At 38.1% G+C, this 23,599-nt stretch overlaps 1 protein-coding gene across 6 annotated transcripts in view; it reads left to right on the top strand.

Moving 5' to 3' along the window:
- The window catches only part of PATJ (PATJ crumbs cell polarity complex component), a 361,174-nt gene that overhangs the window by 244,532 nt on the left and 93,043 nt on the right, over positions 1-23,599 (top strand). For all 6 annotated transcript variants that reach the window (XM_043461136.1, XM_043461135.1, XM_043461132.1 and 3 more), the window contains exons 30-31: positions 3,656-3,728; positions 15,371-15,463. In XM_043461136.1, the coding sequence (XP_043317071.1) occupies positions 3,656-3,728; positions 15,371-15,463 (166 nt within the window). The remainder of the gene's footprint in view (positions 1-3,655; positions 3,729-15,370; positions 15,464-23,599) is intronic.

The following is a 23,599-nucleotide window of genomic DNA, read 5'->3' as shown; positions in this document are numbered from 1 at the left end:
AAAAAAATTAATATGGACTTTAAAAGCCATTGAAGTCATACTATTTGGGGGGAAATTATTAAATTATGAAGTGATAACTTGGTCCAGTTAATCATTATTTCTCAATAAAAACTTATGTGCAGCTATATTTTTAATGCCTGTAACCTTTGAAAGAGATATGAAAGGCCATCTGCTTAATTACTGCCAAATACACTCTGCCCCATGGGCTCTGAATCTGGAGCAGACATGTCCTGTTGGCTTTCAGTTCTAAGCTAGAGCTGAGCTCTATTGTGTTATTCCATGGGGGAAACTGAGTGGGAAAGGAAATTACCTCTAGGAAAATGCTTTTACTTACCCAGGGGTAACTGATTGCTTCTTCTGTGTATGAGAAAACTGCTGAGGAATGGATTGTACTCCCTGGAAAACAACAGCCGTCTCTTAACATAATAGTGCATGCTTAAGGCATCTATAATGCTGTCAGAAGAAATAGATATATTCTCCATGCTCTGTGTCACTTTGTGATTTTAGTTTTCTCCCTTTTGCTTTCATTTGGCTCGTGTGCTAGATAATTCAAGAATTTTAAAAGGTTAAAGCCCAACTCAATGGACATGAGTTTGAGTAAATTCCAGGAGGTGGTGATGAACAGCGAGGCCTGGCGTGTTGTAGTACATGGGGTTGCAAAGAGTCGGACATGACTGAGTGACTGAACTGACTGACTGACTGAAAGCAAGAAATGGGACCTAGACCTCATCTCTATTTATGTTCTGCCTTATTCCAAAAGAATTTTTATCAGCGTAGAAGTTTTACAGTTCAACCTACGTACTTAAGAGATCAGGAAACTGATTTTCTTAGAAGTGATTTCCCCAAAATCCTAAGGTCAGTGGTAGTTCTAGAACTGAAACTACTTCCGTCTCCTTATTAAAGTGAGTGATCGTTACATTATTTATTTTGGCTGCACTGGGTCTTCATTGTGGTGCACAAGCTTCTCTAGTTACAGTGCATGGGCTTTCTCTGGCAGGCTCATTAGCTGCATCATGCCAGCTTATTTGCAATATTTGGCATCTTAGTTCCCAGGATCAAACTGGGCCTCCTTCACTGGGAGTGCAGTGTTATCCACTTGACCACTAGGGAAGTTCCTTAAAATAACTGTGTTTCGTAAGTCCCCTACATAAGAATCTTTAAGTTGCGAACTTTCAAAGATGTAAATATGCTTTCCATCACAGTCAGCTGTGAGTGAAACTGCAACTTGCCCTTTGTCTCCTATTGCTGATGATCCTTCAGCTTGACCATCTCCCATCTCCTCTCCCTCCTCTAGCTCTTGCCTGTTCACTTGATGCCAGCCCCTGTATGGCAGCTATTGTACTGTATTACTGTACTTTTCTAGGTACTATACTGTAAGATTAAATGTATTTTCTTTATTTTTGTGGTTTTTTTAATGTAGCATTTTTGTGAAAAGTATTATAAACCTATTACAATACAGTGTTATATAACCAATTATGTTAGTTGGGTACCTAGGCTTTGTTGAACTTAAAAACAAATTGAACTTAATTTGTCCTCAGAACAGAACTCATTTACATATAGGGAACTTACTGTACAGACAGTTTGTCAGGCACTGTATTTGCCTTAGATGATGTAATAGTAGAAAGGATATGAGTCCTGTCCTTGGAGCGTTTACCATCTAAGGGGAAGACAGATTTGAAACGAATGTGCATACAAATCAGTTAAGTAAACTGTGAAAGTAAACAGATCTAAGATTATAGATAGGTGCTACAAGCATATAGTGGAAGTCATGGAATGCTTGTTTCCAGAAATTACATTTACTGTGACCTATGAAAGAGAAAAAAAAAAATCAGACAAAGGATTTGGGCACCAAGCATTCAGAACAAAAAAGAAGAATAGAAAAGGCCTGAGGTATATGGAGCTTGGCTCAACTGAGAAATGGAAAGAAGGCCTGTGTAGCTGGGTTTGAGCAGAGTGAGGAAGGAGAAGTGAGAACAAGACAAGTTCAAAGGTGGGGGCTGGGGCCAGATCCCTCAAGGCCTGATAAGTTCCCTAACAATTTTGGACTTGATTCTCATGCATTAGGGAATCGTAGGGAGATCGTAAGCAGGGGGTAGAAATATAATCAGATTTATATTTTAGAACCGTAATAACTACTGGGTGAAGAATGGACAGAGGATGAAGAGTATAAGTAGGGAGACCAAATAGCAGGTTTTTGCTTTAATTCAGAAAAGAAATGATGTTAACTTGTACTAGGATGGGATGGAAAGAAATGTAAACATTCAAGATACATTTTAAAGGTTGAATCAATAAGACATCTTGATGGATTGGATATACAGTTGAGGGGTGAGAGTGTTCAAGAATGACTTGGTTCCTGGTTAAACAACTGCGTGAATGTTGTTGATATTTACTAAGGTGGGGAGGAAGTTGACTATGGAACCCTTTGGGAACTGAGTGGGTTAAAGAACTCTGTTTTATTTAAAATGTTTCTAAGACCTCTAGTGGAATATAAAGTAGGTGTTGGGTTTGCAGATCCTAGGTACAGAAAAATATCCAAGCTAAATGTGAATTTGGAAGACATCAATATATAGTCTTTTAATTAAGGGAAATAAACACAGTTGAGATTATTGAGAAGGATAAGTAGGGTATAAATTTAATATAAAGAAAGGCATTTCAGGTAAAGGCAGTGATGTGATTAAAGCCTCAAAGTAGGAATGACTTCAACCAATGGATCTTTTTCCAATTGGTGAGACATAAAAAATAAAATGTGAAAAGTGCATTTGAGTGCTCTCCTAAGTCAGGCAGTGGCTATCATATGTACCCCAAACATGGAGATCTGTGAACAGTCTTAGATCTTTACATACCAGTAAGAAGTCTCTTTGTTTTATATTGTGAAACCTAAAGTTCACATAAATCTTAAGATAATTATTTTGGTCCTGTGATGTGAATAAACAGTAAAGGATAGATCTCTTACAGAACTGCTGCCTACATACCATTTCTAGTAATGTAGTGGAAGTAAGCCCAAACCATCAGAACTGGTATTCTAGGAGTTGTTCTGTTCCTGACCCCCAGTAATGAAGTTTCAGCTCCCACCTCCTCTGCTCCAATTAGGGTAATGAGGAGTAGAATGAATTTAACCCACAAAGCATTGTCTGTCTGGATCTCTGTTCTCCCCATCCATTACTCCTCCTCACACAGTCTGCCCATGTAAGGACTGTCATATACATCCCATCATCCTTCATATGGCAGAACAAAGCTAGGAGCCAAGTGAGGAGGTTGGGAACCTTTCCAGTGCAAAGAACAAAATGCTCTGGACATTAATGGGGCCCAGAGGTTACACCCACCCAGATAAAAATTTTATACTCCTCGGTGTTGAAAGAGTTGGTACCTTTCCAAAAGTATCCTCTGCAGCACCTGACTTACCAAGCAGAAGTTGGCCAACTTCTAGCATCATCACTCTTTGTCACTAATCATTGTATCTTAGTTTCCCTTTAGTAATACATCTCTGTTTGTGCCTAATGGCTTTGCATGCTTGAAACCAGTGTACATTTACATTTTTAAAAATTCTGTAGTGCTGTGTGTGCATTTTCAACTGAGAACGGGGGAAATGATTCTAATTTGAGCCAAGAACTTAGCATTTGCTGTGTATTGATTCTGCCTATTTTAACGTTTACAGAAATGAAGATGCAGTCAATCAGATGGCTGTTACTCCCTTTCCATTACCATCAAGTTCCCCAACTTCTATTGAGGTAAGATAACTCCTGATTAGCTCTTAGTGAATGAATTACATGGATTTTCACTATCTGGCATTCCAAACTCAGAGTTTATTAGCTGGGGAGTTTCCCTAATTAAAATACAAGGTATTTGGCATATAATTGTAAAGTAATATAAATCAATGTTAAAAAAAACAACAGACATTAGAACTAATCAGATGAGTACGGCCTTCCTCAAAATTCCTAAAGTTTCATTCTAGATATACAGTTTGTCCTAATTAAGGATTTCAGAATTTATTAGAAAATTCTCTTTTTTATGACTGTATTGTACCTTTCTTTATGGTTTCAAAACTCTTTAATACTATGATTTTGGTTGTCTTTAAATGCTTTCATCTATTAATGAAGAAATTACTAATACTTCAAGATTGCTAACATAGTGATCTGCTTCTAGAGATGGATGGATGGATGGACAGATAGATATATAGATTAATCAGCTAAGAGATTCCCTGCTGAGAGAACATTACATACTCTTCTTGTTTTTTACTTATTAATATTAAAAAGCAGAGCCATTACTTTGTCAACAAAGGTCCATCTAGTCAAGGCTATGGTTTTTCCAGTAGTCATGTATGGATGTGAGAATTGAACTATAAAGAAAGCTGAGTGCTGAAGAATTGATGCTTTTGAACTGTGGTGTTGGAGAAGACTCTTGAGAGTCCCTTGGACTGCAAGGAGATCTAACTAGTCCATTCTAAAGGAGATCGGTCCTGGGTGTTCATTGGAAGGACTGATGTTGAAGATGAAGCTCCAATACTTAGGCCACCTGATGCGAAGAGCTGACTCATTTGAAAAGACCCTGATGCTGGGAAAGATTGAGGGCAGGAGGAGAAGGGGACGACAGAGGATGAGATGGTTGGATGGCATCACCGACTCAATGGACTTGGGTTTGGGTAGACTCTGGGAGTTAGTGATGGACAGGGAGGCCTGGCGTGCTGTGGATCATGGGGTCGCAAAGAGTCGGACATGACTGAGCGACTGAACTGAACTGAACTGATTATTTTTAATTCCCACAATGCATATTTATTATAACTAATCAAACAATGCAGTGGTAGAAAATTTGATTTTCCTTTCCTCACTTCCTCGAGGAAGTTAATATTTACTTATTTAATACTTTAGTACCTTTCCATACTTTTTCCTTTGCTTCCATAACAAAATGAACTGTATGAATAGTGTCCCTTTTAGTAAATATTTGATTATATAATGCTCATTCTTTCCATTCAACAAGTATTCAATGAGTGTATATTACATGTCAGGTACTCTTGGGGGCATTAAATGGCTAGTTATGAATCAAACAGATAAGGCTCCCTGCCATGTTTCAGCTTACATTCCAATGAGAAGATTAACTAGCAAATACATAAATAAACTTAGAGAATTATCAGTAGTGTTCAGTGTCTTGCAGATAATTAAAATTACAATAGGGAATGTGGCTTGTGACCACTTTGATTGGTTATAGGGAAAGCTGCATAGACAAGGTGAAATTTAAACAAAATCAAAATGATAAGAAGGAGCCAGACATGCAAAAATTAGGAGGAAGAGCTTTCTCTGCAGAGGGAACAAAAAGAACTCTCAAGTGAGAATGAGCTAGAGGGTGTATTGGGAGCCTGGGGAGTGGTGGGCTAGGATGAGAGGGAAGGAATGTGAGGTGGGAGGGAGAGAGGAGTTTGGTGGGTCAGAGTCAGAAGCTCAGGTTTTAGTCCGTGTGCAGTAGAAGCCACTGGGTATTTTTTAACAGGGGAGTGAGGTGACCTGATACACAGTCTACCAGGTAGAGAATGGACTATAGGAAAGTAAAAGTAACACGCTAGGCAGCAGACACACACACAGACAGCAGAAGCCCAGGCAAGACTTAATAGCAGTTCAATGAGGTGTTGGTGTTGGAAGCAAAAACAAGAGAGCTGATTGTTAATGTTTTGGATGTTGTGTGTGTGTGTTCATCACTCAGTCTTGTGACACTAAACAGGTGAACTTGAGTGATTACAGATCTTCCCGACCCATGGTAGCTACCCAATAAATGTTAGTACTTAGTTCCTAATTCATTTGTGTTTACAGAATGTCATCTAAGTCCTTTTTTTAGATGGGAGGAGGTTAGTACTTTAGAATAATTTTTCCTATAATATTGTTAGTTACAAATTTTCCCAACAAAATGGCATCCCCTTAGAACTGAATTTTTCATTTATTGCCCATACTTTTTCTCAGTACAGTGATCAAGTAAACTGGTCTGTCATCAAATTGTAAAGCTACTATGAGATCCAGCTTCTATATTTCAGAGTGAATAAAGGTATAGTGTTGGTGTCAACATTTAATTTGAGAGGACCATTTCTGGCGTCTCTGGTTTCTTTTGTTTTCTTTCTGTCAGAAATGACTTCTAATATTAGCTGTGTATTTTCTCTAGCTTATTCCCAGCCCAAAGGTTTCTGCTGCCTTCCTGCTGACAGGGCAGCCACTTAGAAGAGGATGATTGAATATAGTACCTACTGTGTTAAACCCTATCTTAATGCATTGTCCCAAGTCCTATTTACATTCACACCTCTGAGAGACAGTATTATTATCTCCACTTTATAGAAGGAGAAACTGGGGTCTAGAGAGGCTATGTAGCATACCCATATGCCCAGAGGCACCTGTTATTCAGCATTAGTTTCCTCATCTGTCCCTGGGAGTGTAACCACCAAACCTTCATAGATCTGTGAAGAGTAAAGGAAGTAACGTATATAAAGCATTTAGTACAGCTCATGGTGCAAAGTAAACACTCAATAAAGGTGAACTATTTATTCTAATATTTAAATGCATTATTCAATATTAGCTACTATTTCCCTTTTTTAAATTGTGCTAACCACAGAAATTATTCTCATTATTCAATTACCTGTTTAAAAAAAATACATTTTACTTTTATTTACACATAGCAGAATCAATAATAAGTCAGAAAAATCACTTGTATTCTGAAAATTTTAAATATTGGTTTCATTTTTGAATAAAGACAAAAATATGTATAAAATATAAATAATACCAGTATTAAGTTTCAAGAGCGTTATCACAATTTAAATTTGAATATGCCATTATTTGCATTTAATTTTCCAAAATGAATCATATTAGACATTTAAATTTGTTAATAAATAATAATTCTTTTCTCTAAAAGAATATGCTGTGTGATACTTGTGTTGCATTTTCACAATGAATTATATAATAAAGAGAGTTGTTTCTTTATTATATTTATTTATAAATATTTATTTATTTAACTTTATTAACATTCAGTTTCTTTCTGGACTTTTGGCCTCTGATAACTGTCACCAAATTCTGAGTGACACCCACCCTGCAGGTGGAAGCTGAGGTACTGTGTAGGACTGCTCTGGTCTGTAAGACTTCCTTATCCCTTCACTCGGGTACCCCCTCACTGTGCCATTTCCCTTTGCAGCTGTTTCCAGTAAGTACTTAAGCATAATTCATATCTGATGTATTGTTGAGAGAACCAGCCCATTTAACCAAAGAGATGAAGTACAGCCATATGATTGTGAATTTGAACCTGACATCATAATTCCACATAATTGAGTAGCACTTTTATTAAATGCTAATGGGACCTCATATTTGTTCTTTTACTGAACAAATATTTATTGAGCTCTTGTTATGTGTCAAGGACTTTCTAGACACCAAGACTATAGCAGAGAACAAAATCGCTTCCTGCAGCTGTGTGCTAGCAGAGTGAACAAGAGTGCTGGTTGAATATTGAACAAGAAAACATGGGTTCTTGTTTCAGCTCTATCAATCATCTGCTGGGCTTCTGACCTCCATGAAGATACTTAACCTCTCAAAGTCTGCCTTTTTCTGTAAAGCAGATTAATAGCCTTCCCTGCCTGTGTCAATAGGTAGCTATGAGGATTGAGTACTAAGTGTAGGTATAAGTATTTTATAATCCACACAGCTCTATACATGTGTAAGGGATTATTAGCATTTCTGCTGCTCTACTTTTGGCAGTTATAATATTATTGGGGTACATACAGCAGTGATGAAGAACATATACTTGGAAGTTGATAGATTTGAACCCTAATCATTGCTTTGACATTCACTAGCAGAATGAACTTGAACCTTAAGCTCAATAAGCTTGTGTTTCTTTACTTTTAAAAGACATTTGATAGTAATAATTTTCTAGATTTCTTAGAAGGGCTGAATAATGTTTACAAAACTTTTAGCATTATTCTTGGCACACACTAAGAACTCACCGTAGTTGTGACTGCACTTGGATTGCACAGGCCTCTAGCAGGACTCTCAGCCCCCGGCATCTTTGGTTTTCAGCAGTTACATTTAATGTAGGATTCCTTTTCTTCTTGTATTTGTCTTCTTGGTCAAATATCTTTAATACCCATTTCTTGCTTATCAGAGCTGTATTTCAAAATCTTTGTTTCAAGGTTAGAATTAAGGCTTTAATTGCCTCCACTAATCACCCTTCTTTTCTCCCTGGTGTGAGTGACCCTGCCGGGCACTCCACATATACATGTGTTGAATTTCCTCCCCTTATACTTTAGTTCTGTTGTCTCCACCTAAGTTTCATTCCCACTTCCTCTTTATTAATTAATAACCTTTATTCATTCATTGACCTTATTAATTCATAAATCCTTGGAGAATCACTTTTTTGAATCCTCTTCCAAGTTTTCTATCACTTAAAATGAATAAAATAATGTACGTAGATTAATAAACAGAGCACCTGTTATACAAGTGCTCAGAAACATGAAATACTATTCTTATGACCAACTTCATCCCACACTGTTCCCTTTGGGAATCTTTACTCCCTTCATAGTTAAGTAACACTCATGATCCATTTAAAAAGTAAGTATTGCCCATTTTTCTTTATGTGACATCACTTGAGCATATAGAAAAAGAGGGACCCATTTCTCAATTGGGTTTATCAACTAGGATTCTGTCACTTTTCCCTCTCTTGTTATCGCCATGTTTTATTATAATAATGTAGGACTGTAAATACCGCACTAGATTGTATTCTTTTTTAGGGCCAGGCTTACTGTCTTCCTGATCACCGAATCCTCAGTGCTTAGCATGTAGTACTTGCTTAATAAATATTTGTAGAATAAGTGAATGGCTTTTCTAGTGTATCCTTGATGTTTCATTTTAGTGTTGCATACTTACTTCTTACTGATTCAATTCATTCTGCCATTACTCGCCAAATACCTACGTATTTGTAGGTATTTGTATTTGTAGAACATAAAAGAATTAATTGCACAAGTCTCTAGACTCAAAGAACTTGTAGTCTAACATGGGAAATAATACATGTATGTTACTAAAACAAGGTGTCCTAAGAGGTAAAGTATTAGGAGGAGTTCACAGAAGATGAATACTAGAAGATGTTCTCCTGGTAGGAGAACAGCTATTTCTGATGGATATATTGAATTTTAAAATATGAATATGGTTAGATAAGAATGTAGGAACAGCACCAAACAAAAGCCCAGAAGTAAGAAAAATCAGGGTGTGGAAAGGGGAGAAGAATACAATGAGTATGTGAAAGGGAGTAATAGAAGATGGGATTGAAAAAGTAAATTGAGGTCAAATGAGAGAGGCTTGAATTTAAATCTCAGAAGGACTGGATGTTAAGCATTAGGTACTTGGAGCTGTTGAAGGTGTTTTGAATAATGAAATAGCCTGATCAGGGCTCTACTCCTGGTAGCTTAGTCTAATAGCAAAGTCAAAAGTGTCTTGACGTTAGAAACCCAATTAGGAAGTTACCGCTATGGTGTCTCCTAAGAGTTACGAGGACTCATGTATGCTTGGGAGTCAAGATGTTTATTCCATTCCTCCACAAGGCAGGCAGAATCTTTTAGAATATCTTTATAGAAGAAAGAACCTTCATTTTCTTTTTGTTTCAGAAGTTGTGCTTTTTTGAATACTAAGTGAGATGGAACAGACTTCATAAAGAATGGAGAGGTTGATTATCCAGGGAATCCTATTAGCATGATTTCCATTTAATCTTTTATTGTGTATTGCCTTTCTGGAATTCTGAATAGTCTTGAAAATATAGTCAAAACTGGGGATAGGAGAAAGAAATTTAATTTGTCACATCAAGCAAACATGACTTTGCAGAAAGAAATATTGGTGAACTTAGGTGGTTGGCAATGAAACTAATAAATCATTTTGTGGGTTTTTTTGAAGGGAGTATTGGATTTATGAAATATGGGGATGATGACAAAATTTAAACCAACTTAAATTTTATTTTGGGGAAAAAAGTTTTTAATTATATCAGAGAGGTATAGTTGCTGGGGTTTTTTATTAGTAATTTTGCTTAGTAAAATCTTAAAAGGAAAACAGTTGTATATACTGATATGCTCCTTTGTCATGTTAAATAAGGAGAGGAGGAAAGAAACAACACTATGTCACTTTTATCTGACCAGAACTGTATTTCTAATCCACAGTAATATCCTTAACTAATTTAACTTTCATTGATAGCCTACTCTTAAATAAAATATAAATTCCTACTGTCAAGGTTCTCAGTGTCTAGTTGGCTAAAACTATAGACATTTGGGGGTATGAAAAAAAGTAGTACAAAAAATATAAAATGTATCATCACTTTATGTAGAAGATCTTGGAGGAACCCAGTGGAGGAAGTTTAAAACTTGCAGAGGGTTTGGAAGAGACTTCTCAGTAGAGATTGAATAGCATTTCTTATCAGTCCTTTTTTGGTGACCCTGGAGTGGGGGGTGGGAGAGGTGGTAAAGTCTGGGTTAAATGTATGAACCATGAGCCTTGCCTTTTCCTTTCATTTATCTATAAAGCATAATTCACTATGGAATCTTCTGACCATAGTCTTCATGGGGAAAGGTTATTCTCTTTGAGCAGCCTTGGCTGAACGGGCAGCTTTGGACAGGTGGTCTGAAGATCAGCAACAGGGGAAGGGAACACCCAGCCATCCAGATTAGCTGAATCATCTTGGGTGTTAGTGGGCTGCTATCCATCAGCCAGATGGTCTTCAAACCACCGTGATGCGATTGTGCTTTGGAAATCATGCCTACTGACCTGTTTTCCCCTTTCTATCTCTGACTGACTCCTGTTTTTTAAGCTCCTAGTCAGCAGGGTAATTTATACATATGAGCCATTCTGTTCTCAGAACAGAACCCTCATTGTTTTGCTCTGTGCTTCATTTAAGCATGAAAACTCTTATGTAACCTTTGGCTCTCCTAGAAAAGTAAATACTTTATTTGCTAACCTCTTTCAACTCCAACTTCCTTTTTACCTGTCTTCTCTCCATCTAGATTTTGACTTCAAATCCTCCTTTATGGAGCTATCTCAGACTAAACCAGTAACTAAAAACAGAAGAAATGTTTTAGAAGAGACTCAAGTTATAAAGAGCACCAGCTTTGAAATGAGACAGAACCTAGGATGAATATAAAAATGAATTAGACCAAGGAAATGAATGAGGTACAGATGTTGGATTCAAGCATTTTTCCATCTCATTGGGGAGATCAATTCTTTACATACATAATTAGGATACAAATGAGATGATGGAAGTGACACAAGAGGTTTATGTAAACTGTTAGGTAAGCTTAGGGGAAGAAGAGACATCCTTCAGCTAAGAATAAGGAAAGGATTTATGGAGTAAGGTGCATTTGAGACATGGCATTGTATGATAAATTCCGTGGATGTTAGATATAGAGGGTATTCTTTTTTTGTTTTTATTCAAATCTTAAAGGATATATAGACCATCTGTCCTGCCCATATTTTCTTGAATTTTCAAAGTTGAAGCATCAAACTGCTATTTTCTTTCCCTCTTTAGTATTCATTTTATAAAGACCAAGAAAATTTCATTTCTTATACTTCCATGCTGAAAGAAATGTAAAGACTTCTCTGATTCTCTAAACAATGTTTTCCTTTCCCTAAGGAGACATATATGTAATTAGATGAATGGCATCAGTTAACCACCATCTTGGTAAAAAATCTCTCATCTGGGACAGAGGAGGTGGCCATTTGCAGGGTTACTTGAGAAGCCACCTGTGGATTTGTTTTACAATCCAATGCTACAGTTACAAGCATTGTTTCCATTACATCCTCCAGTTGGATAGCATAGCCTCCCCAGGGCCTCTACAGGGCTTCCCACAGTGTACAGAACCAGATACACTAAGTAACCAGGGCATTAAAGGTTTTTATTCCTTTTAAAAGTATAATTTTTTTTCTGTCCCTAGAACTTACCCATTGTCTAAAACACTGAAAAGCTATATATTTGCAAGCTTTGTTTCTTAACTTTGACATGTTTGTATTATATGGTAGTTTCTTGATTATGCAAAATTCATGGAGAGATGTTCTATCTAATGAAATTTTCTGGGTAACAAACTCTAAAATACTTTTTGTTAATCTAATGACAGTGATATTTTTTAAGGTTGTGAGTCCTGTCTTTCATAAGATTAGTCATCAGCACTCAGAAATGAAAAGAAAGAATAAGAAACAGGAGCATCATTTAATTTACTTAGGATCTGAGGAATAGTTACCAAGAATTTGGCCTTTGGTGGTAGTCTTACCTAGCTGTGAATCCTGGGTCTGCCTCTTACTGGCTAGGAGTTCTTTAACAGATTATTTTAAATGTATCATTTTTTCTTATTCGTGAATTGGGATCACAGTGGCACTACTTATTTAGCCTTTTTGTGATAACTACATGAAACAGGTCATAAACAAAGCCTGTCTCAACAAAAAGCTAAAAATAAAAATTAATAGCACTTAGTGTTGTGCTAATAGACATTTTACAAGTTAGTGCATTAATCTTTAAGAGAACCTGATGGGATAGTATTTTTAACTTGATATTTTTATGTATACTTTAAAAAAAAGTACAGTTGACACTTGAACAACATGGTTTGAACTTTGTGGGTCCACTTACAGGTAGATTTTTCCTATAGTAAATACTACAGTATTACCCAATTTGCGATTAGATGCCAAAGGACCACAGATACAGGGGGCAAACTATAAATTATACACAAATTTTCAACTGTGGGGAAGATCTGTTTCTAATCCCCAAATTGTTCATGAGTCTACTCTACTCAGATTTAGAAAGTAACTTGCAGATAATCTTATAATTCTAATGGCAGAGTTGAGACTTGAGTTCAGATCTGGCCAATTCTAAAGCCCATGCTACTTACCTTCTTGAATTTTTTTTTCTTTTAGATATTTCTCATAACTCTCCTTTGTTGTTTTATAACATGCAATTGGTTTGTTGTTGTTCAGTCACTGAGTTGTGTCCGATTCTGCGACCCCATGAACTGCAGCATGCCAGGCTTTCCTGTCCTCCACTATCTCCCACAGTTTGTTCAAACTCATGTCCATTGAGTTAGTGATGCCATCCAACCATCTCATCCTCTGTCACCCTCTTCTGCTCTTGCCCTCAATCTTTCCCAGCATCAGGATCTTTTCCAATGAGTTGGCTCTTTTATCAGGTGACCAAAGTATTGGAACTTCAGCTTCAGCATCAGTCCTTTCAATGAATATTCAGGGCTGATTTCCTTTAGGATTGGCGGTTTGATCTCTTGCAGTCCAAGGGACTCTCAAGAGTCTTCTCTAGCACCACAATTTGAAAGCATCAATGAATTCTTTAATACATACTAATTCTTCTTTAATTGCACAGTGTAGAAATAACTAAGGCAAAATCTCCCAATCCCTAATCCTACTCCCCAGAAGTACACAATTTAAAAAGTTTGTGCTATATGCTTGCAAGTATTTCCCCTGCACCTATATCTATATGATGTGAAGAACTGACTCATTTGAAAAAACCCTGATTCTGGGAAAGATTGAAGGCGGGAGGAGAAAGGATGACAGAGGATGAGATGGTTGGATGGCATCACCGACTCAATGAACATGAGTTTGAGTAAACTGTGGGAGTTGGTGATGGACAGGGAGGCCTGGCGTGCCGCAGTCCATGGGGTCGCAAAGAGTCGGACACGACTGAGCAACTGAACTGAACTGAACTGATATCTATATGATGTATGGGGCTCTTTTCTGAAAAGATTGTGCTAATTTATACTTTCAGTGGTGTGTAAAAATTCCTATTTCCCTGCACCGTTTTTAATACTGAATGTTCTCTTTCTATTTGCTTGTCCATTTGATAGCTGAAAGAATGTCATATCTTTGCTTTAATTCATACTTCTTAAATTATGATGTTGAATGTCTCAAAATCAAAACAATTTCTCTATAAACAGTCCCACCTGAATTTGTAATAATCCCAGATGGTGGTGTTTTAAAATAAAAATCCATATAAATATAATGTAGATACTCTGTTTATTATCCTTATTCTCCTCTATGTGCCCCCAGAAAGCAAAGCAAATGACTATAATATTTAATATATCATAATTCAATTGAGAAGATGCCTAATGTGCCTTGGAATTTTAATATGGCTTATTATTACCAGATGTCTCATTTACATTAAGTAAATATTTTTAGGAATTTTTGGAAAAGAATCATCAAGAAAGCAAGTACTGTATTCCAACCCAGTATTTATCAAATGTTTTCCATCTGCCAGGCGGGGTACTCAGTACCTAAGTTTTAGAGATAAACATGATAAATATGAACTTTTATCAAATAGTTTAGCCTTGTGCAGAAGATAAGCAAATGTCTCTGAAAGCTTTGACTGGAGGGGACAGAGTAGCTAATTCAGGCTGACTGAAGCAATAAATAAGTGTATTAGTTAGTTAAGTCATGTCCGACTCTTTGCGACCCCATGGACTGTAGCCCACCAGGCTCCTCCGTCCATGGGATTCTCCAGGCAAGAATACTGGAGTGGGTTGCCATTTCCTTAAAAAGATTGCTAAGATTAACTCTGGTTGGTCCAGTGCCCTGCTTTTGTCATCAGAGAACCAGTTCTTCTATCTCTGTCTTTGCTCTGTCATTCAGTCTGGTTTCCTTCTGGCTATGGTATGGCTGTCCATGGCTATTTGCATTTCATGCTCTCTTGTTAATTTGGGAGCCATGGGGACTTCTTGTGGTTCTTTTAAGCTCTAGGAAGGACCTTTTCAGAAGTCTCCAATAAACTGCTCTTGGTGTCTCACTGACAAGAACTGGACCACATACCCATTCCTGGCAGAATCACTGGCCAGAAGAATTGAGCTTAGCCTTAAGACAATCAGGCCTACTCTGGGGGCAGAGAGTCATCATCATTGTTGAGTCACTCAGTCATGTCTGACTCTTTGTGACCCATGGACTGCAGCACTCCAGGATTCCCTGTCCTTTACTATCTTCCAGAGACTCAAACTCATCTCCATTGAGTCGGTGATCCAAGTATCTCATCCTCTGTCATCCCCCTTTCTTCTTACCCTCAATCTTTCCCAGCATCAGGGTCTTTTCCAGTGAGTTGGCTCTCCCCATCAGGTAGCCAAAGTATTGGAACTTCAGCATCAGTCCTTCCAGTGAATATTCAGGGCAGAGAGTAGGGATCAGCTTTCTCTTAGGTATATCTCTGAGCAACAGATAGATACCTGAAAAAAAAAAAAAAGAAAAGAAAGGCTTTCTACTGGAAAGGAAGAAAAGAGGAAACCATATCCACAATATCCACTACAACAATAAAGCAATCAACTATGATAAAGTACAGTTTAGGTGACTGTGAGTGAAGAATGACATCTTTGCCACTTTTTAAAAATTTTTTTAATGTCTCATAGGATCAGAGCGGCACTGAACTGGTTAGTGGTGAGGAAGACGCCAGTCTCGAAGTTGGTCTTAAACAATCTCCTGAAAGTGAAAGCTCCAAACTGGTGAGAATCCTGGCTATTTCATCCAATGTTCCTTTTAGGGATGAATTGTTTATATTTTGGATCAGTTGTTGTGTTTACTTCTCTTTGAATCTTGATCTCTGAGACAGCGGAAGCTATTCTGTATAGCGAATGACCCATCCACATGGCGAATGACCTAAAGAACAGTGTGTCCTCCTGCTTTCTTGAATTGTGCTGTCTGGGACTAAAGAAGCAATCTCTCTTTTAAATCTTGTTTAAATAGGGTTTCTTTAGGCTAAGGTGGTGCTGAATTAGTCCTAGAGGCAAAGAAATAGATACTAAATGTATTCCTTTGTTTATAATAAAAGTTATTTAAACTTACCCAGGGGCTAGAGCATTAGGAGAAAGTCAGTTTTAGAGAACTCTCCCTCCTTATGTGTCCTACCTACTATTTGATATCTTGTTATTTAATACTTATGGAACTTTTACTGTATACCATGTGCTGTGCTGTGTTCTACATTCATTTTCTGATCCTCATAGTGTAGGTGGCAATATTTTGCTTTTACACATGAGGAAAGCTTGCCTTGTTGTTGTTCAATCACTAAGTCATGTCCAACTCCTTGAGACTCTGTGGACTGTAGCCCACCAGCCTTCTCTGTCCAAGAGATTTCCCTGGCAAGAATACTGGACTGGTTTCTATTTCCTTCTCTAGAGAATCTTCCCTGACTAAGGATTGAATGCATTTCTTCTGCCTTGGCAGGCGAGTTCCTTACCACTGAGCCACCTGGGAAGCTCAGACTTGCTTAAGGGCATTAATTAACTTGCCAGAGGCCAGTCACTAGTCTGGAGATTGGTCTCATTTGGTCTGACTCCCAGCCTTTGCTCATAATCTACCTTCCTGTTTTGCAGCCTGGCACTTCCAAGGTTAGACTGAAAGTTCTCAAAAGACATGTGGGTTTTTCCCCCTCTCTGTTTCAAAATCTCTTATGAACCTCAAAGAATTAATCACTTGGGAGGGTCACTGTGATTTTATGATAGCATAGAATTGTTCATTTTACTTAAAGGATTTTGAAAAATCATCCATTTTTCTTCTTTCAACTTTTAGAAAATATATATCAGACTGGCTTAGGGTCCATGTCCTAGAAAATGAACTGATTCTTTCAGGAGGATGGAAAAGGACATTTAGGCAAAAGTGGAAATTATCAAGGTCCACTCTTACACAAATCCTACATGAGGCATCAGGAACAACAGATTAGGACCATTGTTCTTGAGCAAGGTGTTCCAGGGTTACACTATTCCCTTTCCAAACAATAAACTGCATCTTGGCACTGAAAGGGGATGAGGAACATCAGCAAATTTCAAACTCAAACTCCTTCTTTCATTTAAAAATACTATTAACTTGTTCTTTTTGACATTGTTTTTCTATAGGTAGGTTAGGGAAATGTCTTTTAAAGAAATAGGTTTTGTAAGTGTGAGCCCCTGATTTCATCCATGGAGAAGATGGTAAAAAGAGTGAGAACACTCCTTTGCTTGTTGGGAGAGGCTGATCGTCCCACAGAGGCTCAGTTGTAGGCTGCAGACAAAAGCCATCTATCATCTACCCTGTTCCCAAGAAGACAGCACCAGTGATGGGGCTCCAAGATAGTTGAAGAGCCCCACCTTCAGGCAGAGGACATGAAAGGCTGGGGGTAATTTTTAGATATTGTTTCATGCTGCATTTTAACAGGAAGAAAAACCTTCCCCAACTCATTGACTGGTATTTATTTTTCCCTTCCCCCATGACCTTCTCTTTTTAGTATTCTGTAACTTCTTTTTACCATTTCCAATAGAATATGCATGGTCTAGTCAATTGAGGAAAGATAGCCTGAATTTGAACAACTTTTATAGCATAAATATAAATGGCTTAGCATAAAGTATTGCTTAAGATTGTGTTTAACTTGGGCAAGTTAGACCTCATCAAGTGTCAGTTTACTCATCTGAAGAATGGGAGTAATCAGGATGAGGAAACAAATAGTCAATAAAGTATAGAGTATAAGGCACATAGTTGGTGCTTAGTAATTTCATTCATTAATTCAGAATATATTTGCCAGTTGCCATTTCCAGGCAGTGGAGATATAAAAGTGAACAAAATGTACCAAAATGCCTGCATTTGTGGAGACTTATTCATGAGTAGATGGGGGAAGGGAGATAGATAATACATAAATTAGCAAATTAAATTATATGAAATTGTTGTTCTCGAGGGTAAAAATTTCATCTGGCTCAACCTAACATATTCATTATCGTCTCATTATAAAGTACAATTGACTCTTGAAAAATGTGTTGGTTGGGGGTGCCAATCTTCTGCACAGTGGAAAATCTGTGTATAACTTATAAGGCCCACTGTGATTGGGGTTCCTTCAGATCTGTGGCTTAGTATTTACCTGAAACAAAATCTGTATAAGCAGACCCACGTGGTTCAAACCAATGTAGTTAAAGGGTCAACTGTATTAACAGCAGTTTCTCATCATTAGTCCATCATTTGATTGTTTCTGTTACGCAATTGGTGCGAGCATCCCTGTGCTGCTGCACCATTCCAGGATGGTTGCCGGATGCCCCTTGTGAGAAAACAGCATGTCATCTTTATGGGCCTTGACTCCTCTCACCTTAGTTTATGTCAGTGGGAAACAGTAAGATGTAACCCTCTAAAGGTTGCACTGTTTGTTTCCTGTAGGAGCATATGTCTCATCAGTCACTGCTGGCCTTTACAGGAGAAACCAGGAGAAAAACTCAGGCCTTGCTCTTAAGCAGCTTACCCTTGAGCATCAGTGAAGATAGGAGAATTTGTTATCTGGAAGATCAGACCAGGCAGAAGTGTATTAGAGAGAGAGAGAAAAAAATGTTGCAGGGGTTCAAAAGAGGATAGACAACCATCTTGTTCAGGGCTTAGGGATGGTTTCTTAGACTCTTGGCCTTTAAGGTGAACCTTTTAAGGTAAGAAGGTGATTGACTGCTGAGGCTGAAGTGAACAGGGGAGGTCCACCAGGTGGATCAAACAGCGTGGGTGGTGGAGTTAAGAGTAAAGGCTGGACTTTTGTACAGTGGGCAATAGAAGCTGAATAGTAGAATCACAGAACTATGACTTATACTATGGATTATAGACTAATGTATTCAGTATTTCATGCTCAGTGTTCAATAAATGTCTCATTAACTACATAGATATGCATATGTACTAGGTGCTACCTATGAGAAATTACACTCCAAAGGGCTATTAAATTGCTTCTCCAAGATTACCTGTTTTCAGAATTAGGACTAAGCCATGAGTCTCCATATATTCCAGTGCTTATTCCCACTCTTCAGTTGTGATTTGCTTTCATCCATATCTCCATAGTCCCCAGACTCACAGCCAAGGAGTTTATAATAACTTCGGTAGATATTTGATTTCTCTAAATTATATTTTAAAGGGAAAATAGCTTGTTTTTAGACAACTGATCAGATGATGGTTTGTGAAGCATAGATTCCAATTGTGAGAGACTGGAGGCAGGGTAGTGTCTGGAATCTATTTCAGGAGTCTAGGTGAGAGCCTGTTAAGACTATTTTTTAAGCCTTTTCAAAGGATCTTAAAAAAACAAAAAACAACCAACTATTTGTACAGAGCTTTGCAATTTGTAAAGCAGTCTTTTTTTATTGTTAGCTTAATTTTTTTGGTATCTATTTTTTTTTTTAACAAGATACTAGTTTGTGATTTTATTCAATTTTATCCCCAAAATAGCCCAATGTAAGAAGTAGGGCAGGAGTTACTTATCCCTGACTTACAGATGAGACCTTAAGCTGCTTAGTGACAAATCACAAAACTAGAAATTAGAAGAGCTGGGCCTCATCCTGAAGGGTCTGTTTCTCTCTGGTATTTTGACATAGAAGAGCATGAATCCCTAAAATAGTTATTTTACTCTTTTGGGTATAAACCTATGTCTTTATCATGTTGGGGATATCTGTGTTAATATACTTTTGGGTGGATAATATAACTAAATTATTAAGAGTGGAGAGATTAGAGCCGTTCTACTTAGATTCAAATCCCGATCCCACCATTTACTAGGCTTGTAACCTGAGGCAAATGGCTTTGCCTCTTTGTGCCTCAGTTTCTGTGTCTGTAAGACGGGAGAAAGAAAATAATGGTTATTGTGAGAGTAAGGAGTTAGTAACTATAAAGTACCACGAAGAACCGTGCCAGAGTACATGGAATCACTGTCTCAGAGGGAGTTGTGTTAATGCTGATGATGATATTATGCTGATTAAAGCATTAAAGGTGAGTCAGATAAGGATTAGCTGTTCTGTGAGAAGCGTTAGGTGTAACTTGGAAAACTGAAGTGAATTTTTCGACCCCCAAAATGCAACTGCTGATAACAGACAGCATCTGTTGAATGCCTGTGTGCCAGGCGTTGTTCTAAACTTGTTCACGTAATAGTCCTGTGAAGTTAGTACTAGTATTATCCTCATTTAAAAGATGAGGAAACTGAGGTGCTGCAGTGTTAAGTAAGTTGCCTAAAGAATCACCCAGTGAAGCTAGGATCCAGGCCTGTGCGCTTTGAGGCTGGAGCCAGCATTCCAAACCACTATGCAGTACCGCCTCTCAGCGAGATGCAAACAGAACAAAACCGAGTCCGGGGACAGCAAGAGAGTTACACTGAGATCTGAACTTTGTTATTTTCATTTCCTTTTTGTCTAAATCTTGAACTCCAACACAGAAAATTATGGCATAGAAATAGGTAGATTCTGAAAATTACCTTTCATGTTGGTAGAAGTTATATAGACTTCCAAACCAATGTTGCATAAAGTAAAGGAAACTAAGACTTTTCAAGAAGCCAACCTGTGCCAGGCATTTTCCTACTGGTTATTTTATTTAACCCAGTGATGCACCTGTTATTAGCCCTGCTCTGTTGAAAAGATACTGAGGGTAAGAGATGGCAAGATTTTTTCCTCAGGTCCCACAGCTGGAATTATACGGTTGGAACTCAAACCTAGTTCTCTTTGCCTCTAAACCCCATCTTCTTGTCACTTTATAGTTCTCATAACCTTCCTTGGAACATCAGAAGTATCACTGTGTGATCTATTTGTTCAAACAATAAATATTACTTGACTTTTCCAATGAGTCATTTGTTCACATCAGATGACCAAAATACTGGAGCTTCAGACTCAGCATCAGTCCTTCCAGTGGATATTCAAGGTTGATCTCCCTTAAGATTGCCTGGTTTGATCTCCTTGCTGTCCAAGGGACTTTCAGGAGTCTTCTCTAGCACCACCGTTCCAAGGCATCTATTCTTTGGTGTTCTACCTTTTTTATGGTCCAGTTCTCACAACTGTACGTGACCACTGGGAAAACCATAGCCTTGACCATACATACCTTTGTAGGCAAAGTATGTCTCTGTTTTTCAACACATTGTTTAGGTTTGTCATAGCTTTCCTGCAATCATCTTCTAATTTCATGGCTGTAGTCACTGTCCGCAGTGATTTTGGAGCCCAAGAAGAGGAAATCTGTCACTGCTTCCACCTTTTCCCCTTCTATTTGCCATGCAGTAATGGGGCTGGATGCCATGGTTTAGTTTAGTTTTGTTTTTTTAATATTTAGGCTTAAGCTGGCTCTTTCACCCCCCTCCTTCACCCTCATCAAGAGGCTCTTTAGTTCCTCTTCACTTTCTGCCTTTAGAGTGGTATCATCCGCGTATCTGAGGTTGTTGATGTTTCTCCCACCTATCCTGATTCCAGTTTGTAACTCAGCCAGCCCTGCGTTTCTCATAATGTGCTTAGCGTATATGTTAAACAAACAGGGTGACTGCGGACAGCCCTGTCGTACTCCTTTCTCGATCTTGAACCAGTCAGTTGTTCCATACAGGGTTCTAACTGTTGCTTCTTGACCCGCATACAGGTTTCTCAGGAGACAGGTAAGATGGTCTGGTATTGCTCTCTCTCTAAGAGCTTTCCACGGTTTATCATCATCCACACAGTCAAAAGCTTTAGTGTAGTTGATGAAACAGAGATAGATGTTTTCCTGAAATTCCCTTGCTTTCTCTATAATCCAGTGAATGTTGGCAATTTGATCTCTAGTTTCTCTTCCTTTTCTAAACCCAACGTGGACAGCTAGAAGTTCTTGGTTCATGTGATGTTGAAGCCTAGCATGCAAGATTGTAAACATAACCTTACTAGCGTGGGAAATGAGTGCAATTGTCTGATGGTTAGCACATTCTTTGGATCTCTAATCTTGTCTCATTCTATAGTTTTCTTCCTTGATATAAAACTAATTTACATTTTTTTTGGTTCTTGTCTGTCTCCTTCTCCACGTTGTTACAGATACTAATAGCTAGTAAAATGATTTCAAAGTTACTTCCTTACAACAAAATAATAAAAAAACAACTCAATTGAAAGATAGGTAAGATCTAAATAGACAATTTTCTATACAAATGGCCAATAAACATGTAAAAAGATGGTCAACCTCATTAACCATTAGAGAAATGCACATCAAAAACCACAATGAGATACCACTTCATACCTGCTAGGAAACGATAAATAAATACATAGATAATACAAGTGCTGACAAGGATTTGGAGAAGTTGGAACTCTCCTCTATTGCTTGTAGAAATGTAAAGTGACACAGCCAGTTTGGAAAATCGTTTGCAGTTCCTTAAAATATTGAACAGAATTACCATGTGACCTAGCAGTTTTACTCCTAAGTCTATACCTAAGAGAAGTGAAAATATATAACACACAAAAACTTGCACACAAATGTTTACAGCAGTATTATTAATAGTAGCCTCAAAATGAACACAACCCAAATGTCCACCAGCCGCAAGCGTGCATGCTAGGTCACCTCAGTCGTGTCCAGCTCTTTGCAACCCTGTGGACTATAGCCCACCATGTTCCTCTGTCCATGGGATTTCTCCAGGCAAGAATACTGGAGTGGGTTGTCATACCCTCCTCCAGGGGATCTTCCCGACCCAGGTATCAAACAGTCTCTTACGTCTCCTGCATTGGCTGGCAGGGTCTTTACCACTAGTTCCATTTGGGAAGGCCTGGTATACTCATACAATGGATGCAGTAATTTAACAGTGAAAGATAAAGAGGTACTGATACATAATGCTACAAGAATAAAAATCTATAGAGACAGAAAGTAAATTAGTGGTTGCCTATGTCTGAAGGATGGGTAATGATCCTAATGGGTACAGGTATTCTTTCAGAGATTATGACATGCTCTAAACTTCGATTGTGATGACACTTGTACAATTCTGAATGGTAAAACCATTGTATTGTACACTGTAGATGGATAAATTTTATATGTTGATTATGTCTCAATAAAGATGTTTTTTAAAATTACAGGAGGAAGAAGAAAGGGGGAAGACAGAAGATAGACAATCCACAAACTAAAATCAAATCAGAAATTAAAAAAAAAAATTATCTATTGGGCTGCTCCAGGTCTTAGTTGCAGCACATAGGATCTTTGGTCTTTGTTGTGGCATTTAAGGTGTATTTAGTTGTGGCATGTGGGATCTTCATTGCAACATGCAAACTCTTAATTGTAGCATGTGGGATCTAGTTTCCTGGCCAGACTGAATGAACCCAGGCCACCTGCATTGGGAGCTCGGAGTTTTAGCCACTGGACCACCAGAGAAGTCCCTCAAATCAGAAATATGATTCTAAGCAAGCTCTGGACTGGAAATTCTGTGATTCTGTTAAATAACCGTAACATGATCCCACGCAAGGAGCTTTTAATGTATAATCTCTCCACCTTTTGGAACTTTTTGCAAATGTTTAATAATCTGCACCCTAACAGAAGAAGCTTGACTTCTTTGTCCATCAGAATTAACGCCTGAGTTTATTTTCATACATTCTTGTGTTTGGCCCATTGGTGCACTCTGTGCTAGCTCCTGGGAAGGTACTACCAAAGATAAACAGACGCAGCCCCTCTTCTTGCGATGCTTAGTCTTCTTAGGACAGTGACATCATGTAATGTCACAAATAGATTGAAATCTAAATGTTGGTCAAAGCTAAGAACAAGAGGTGTTTGGTGCTAAGAGAGCATATTATAGGGGGATTTGACCTTCCTGGGGAGGTCTCTCCCAGGGGAAACTGAACTGAGATCTGAAGGAGAAGCTGGTGCTACCTGACAGTGGGAGAAAGAAGAAACAAAGGCGGGAGCTAGGCAACCTTAGA

The sequence above is a fragment of the Cervus canadensis genome, chromosome 2, assembly GCF_019320065.1.
Source record: "Cervus canadensis isolate Bull #8, Minnesota chromosome 2, ASM1932006v1, whole genome shotgun sequence".
Lineage (NCBI taxonomy): Eukaryota > Metazoa > Chordata > Mammalia > Artiodactyla > Cervidae > Cervus > Cervus canadensis.
The sequence above is the reverse complement of the archived record's forward strand: the minus strand, read 5'-3'. Positions and strand labels throughout refer to the sequence as shown.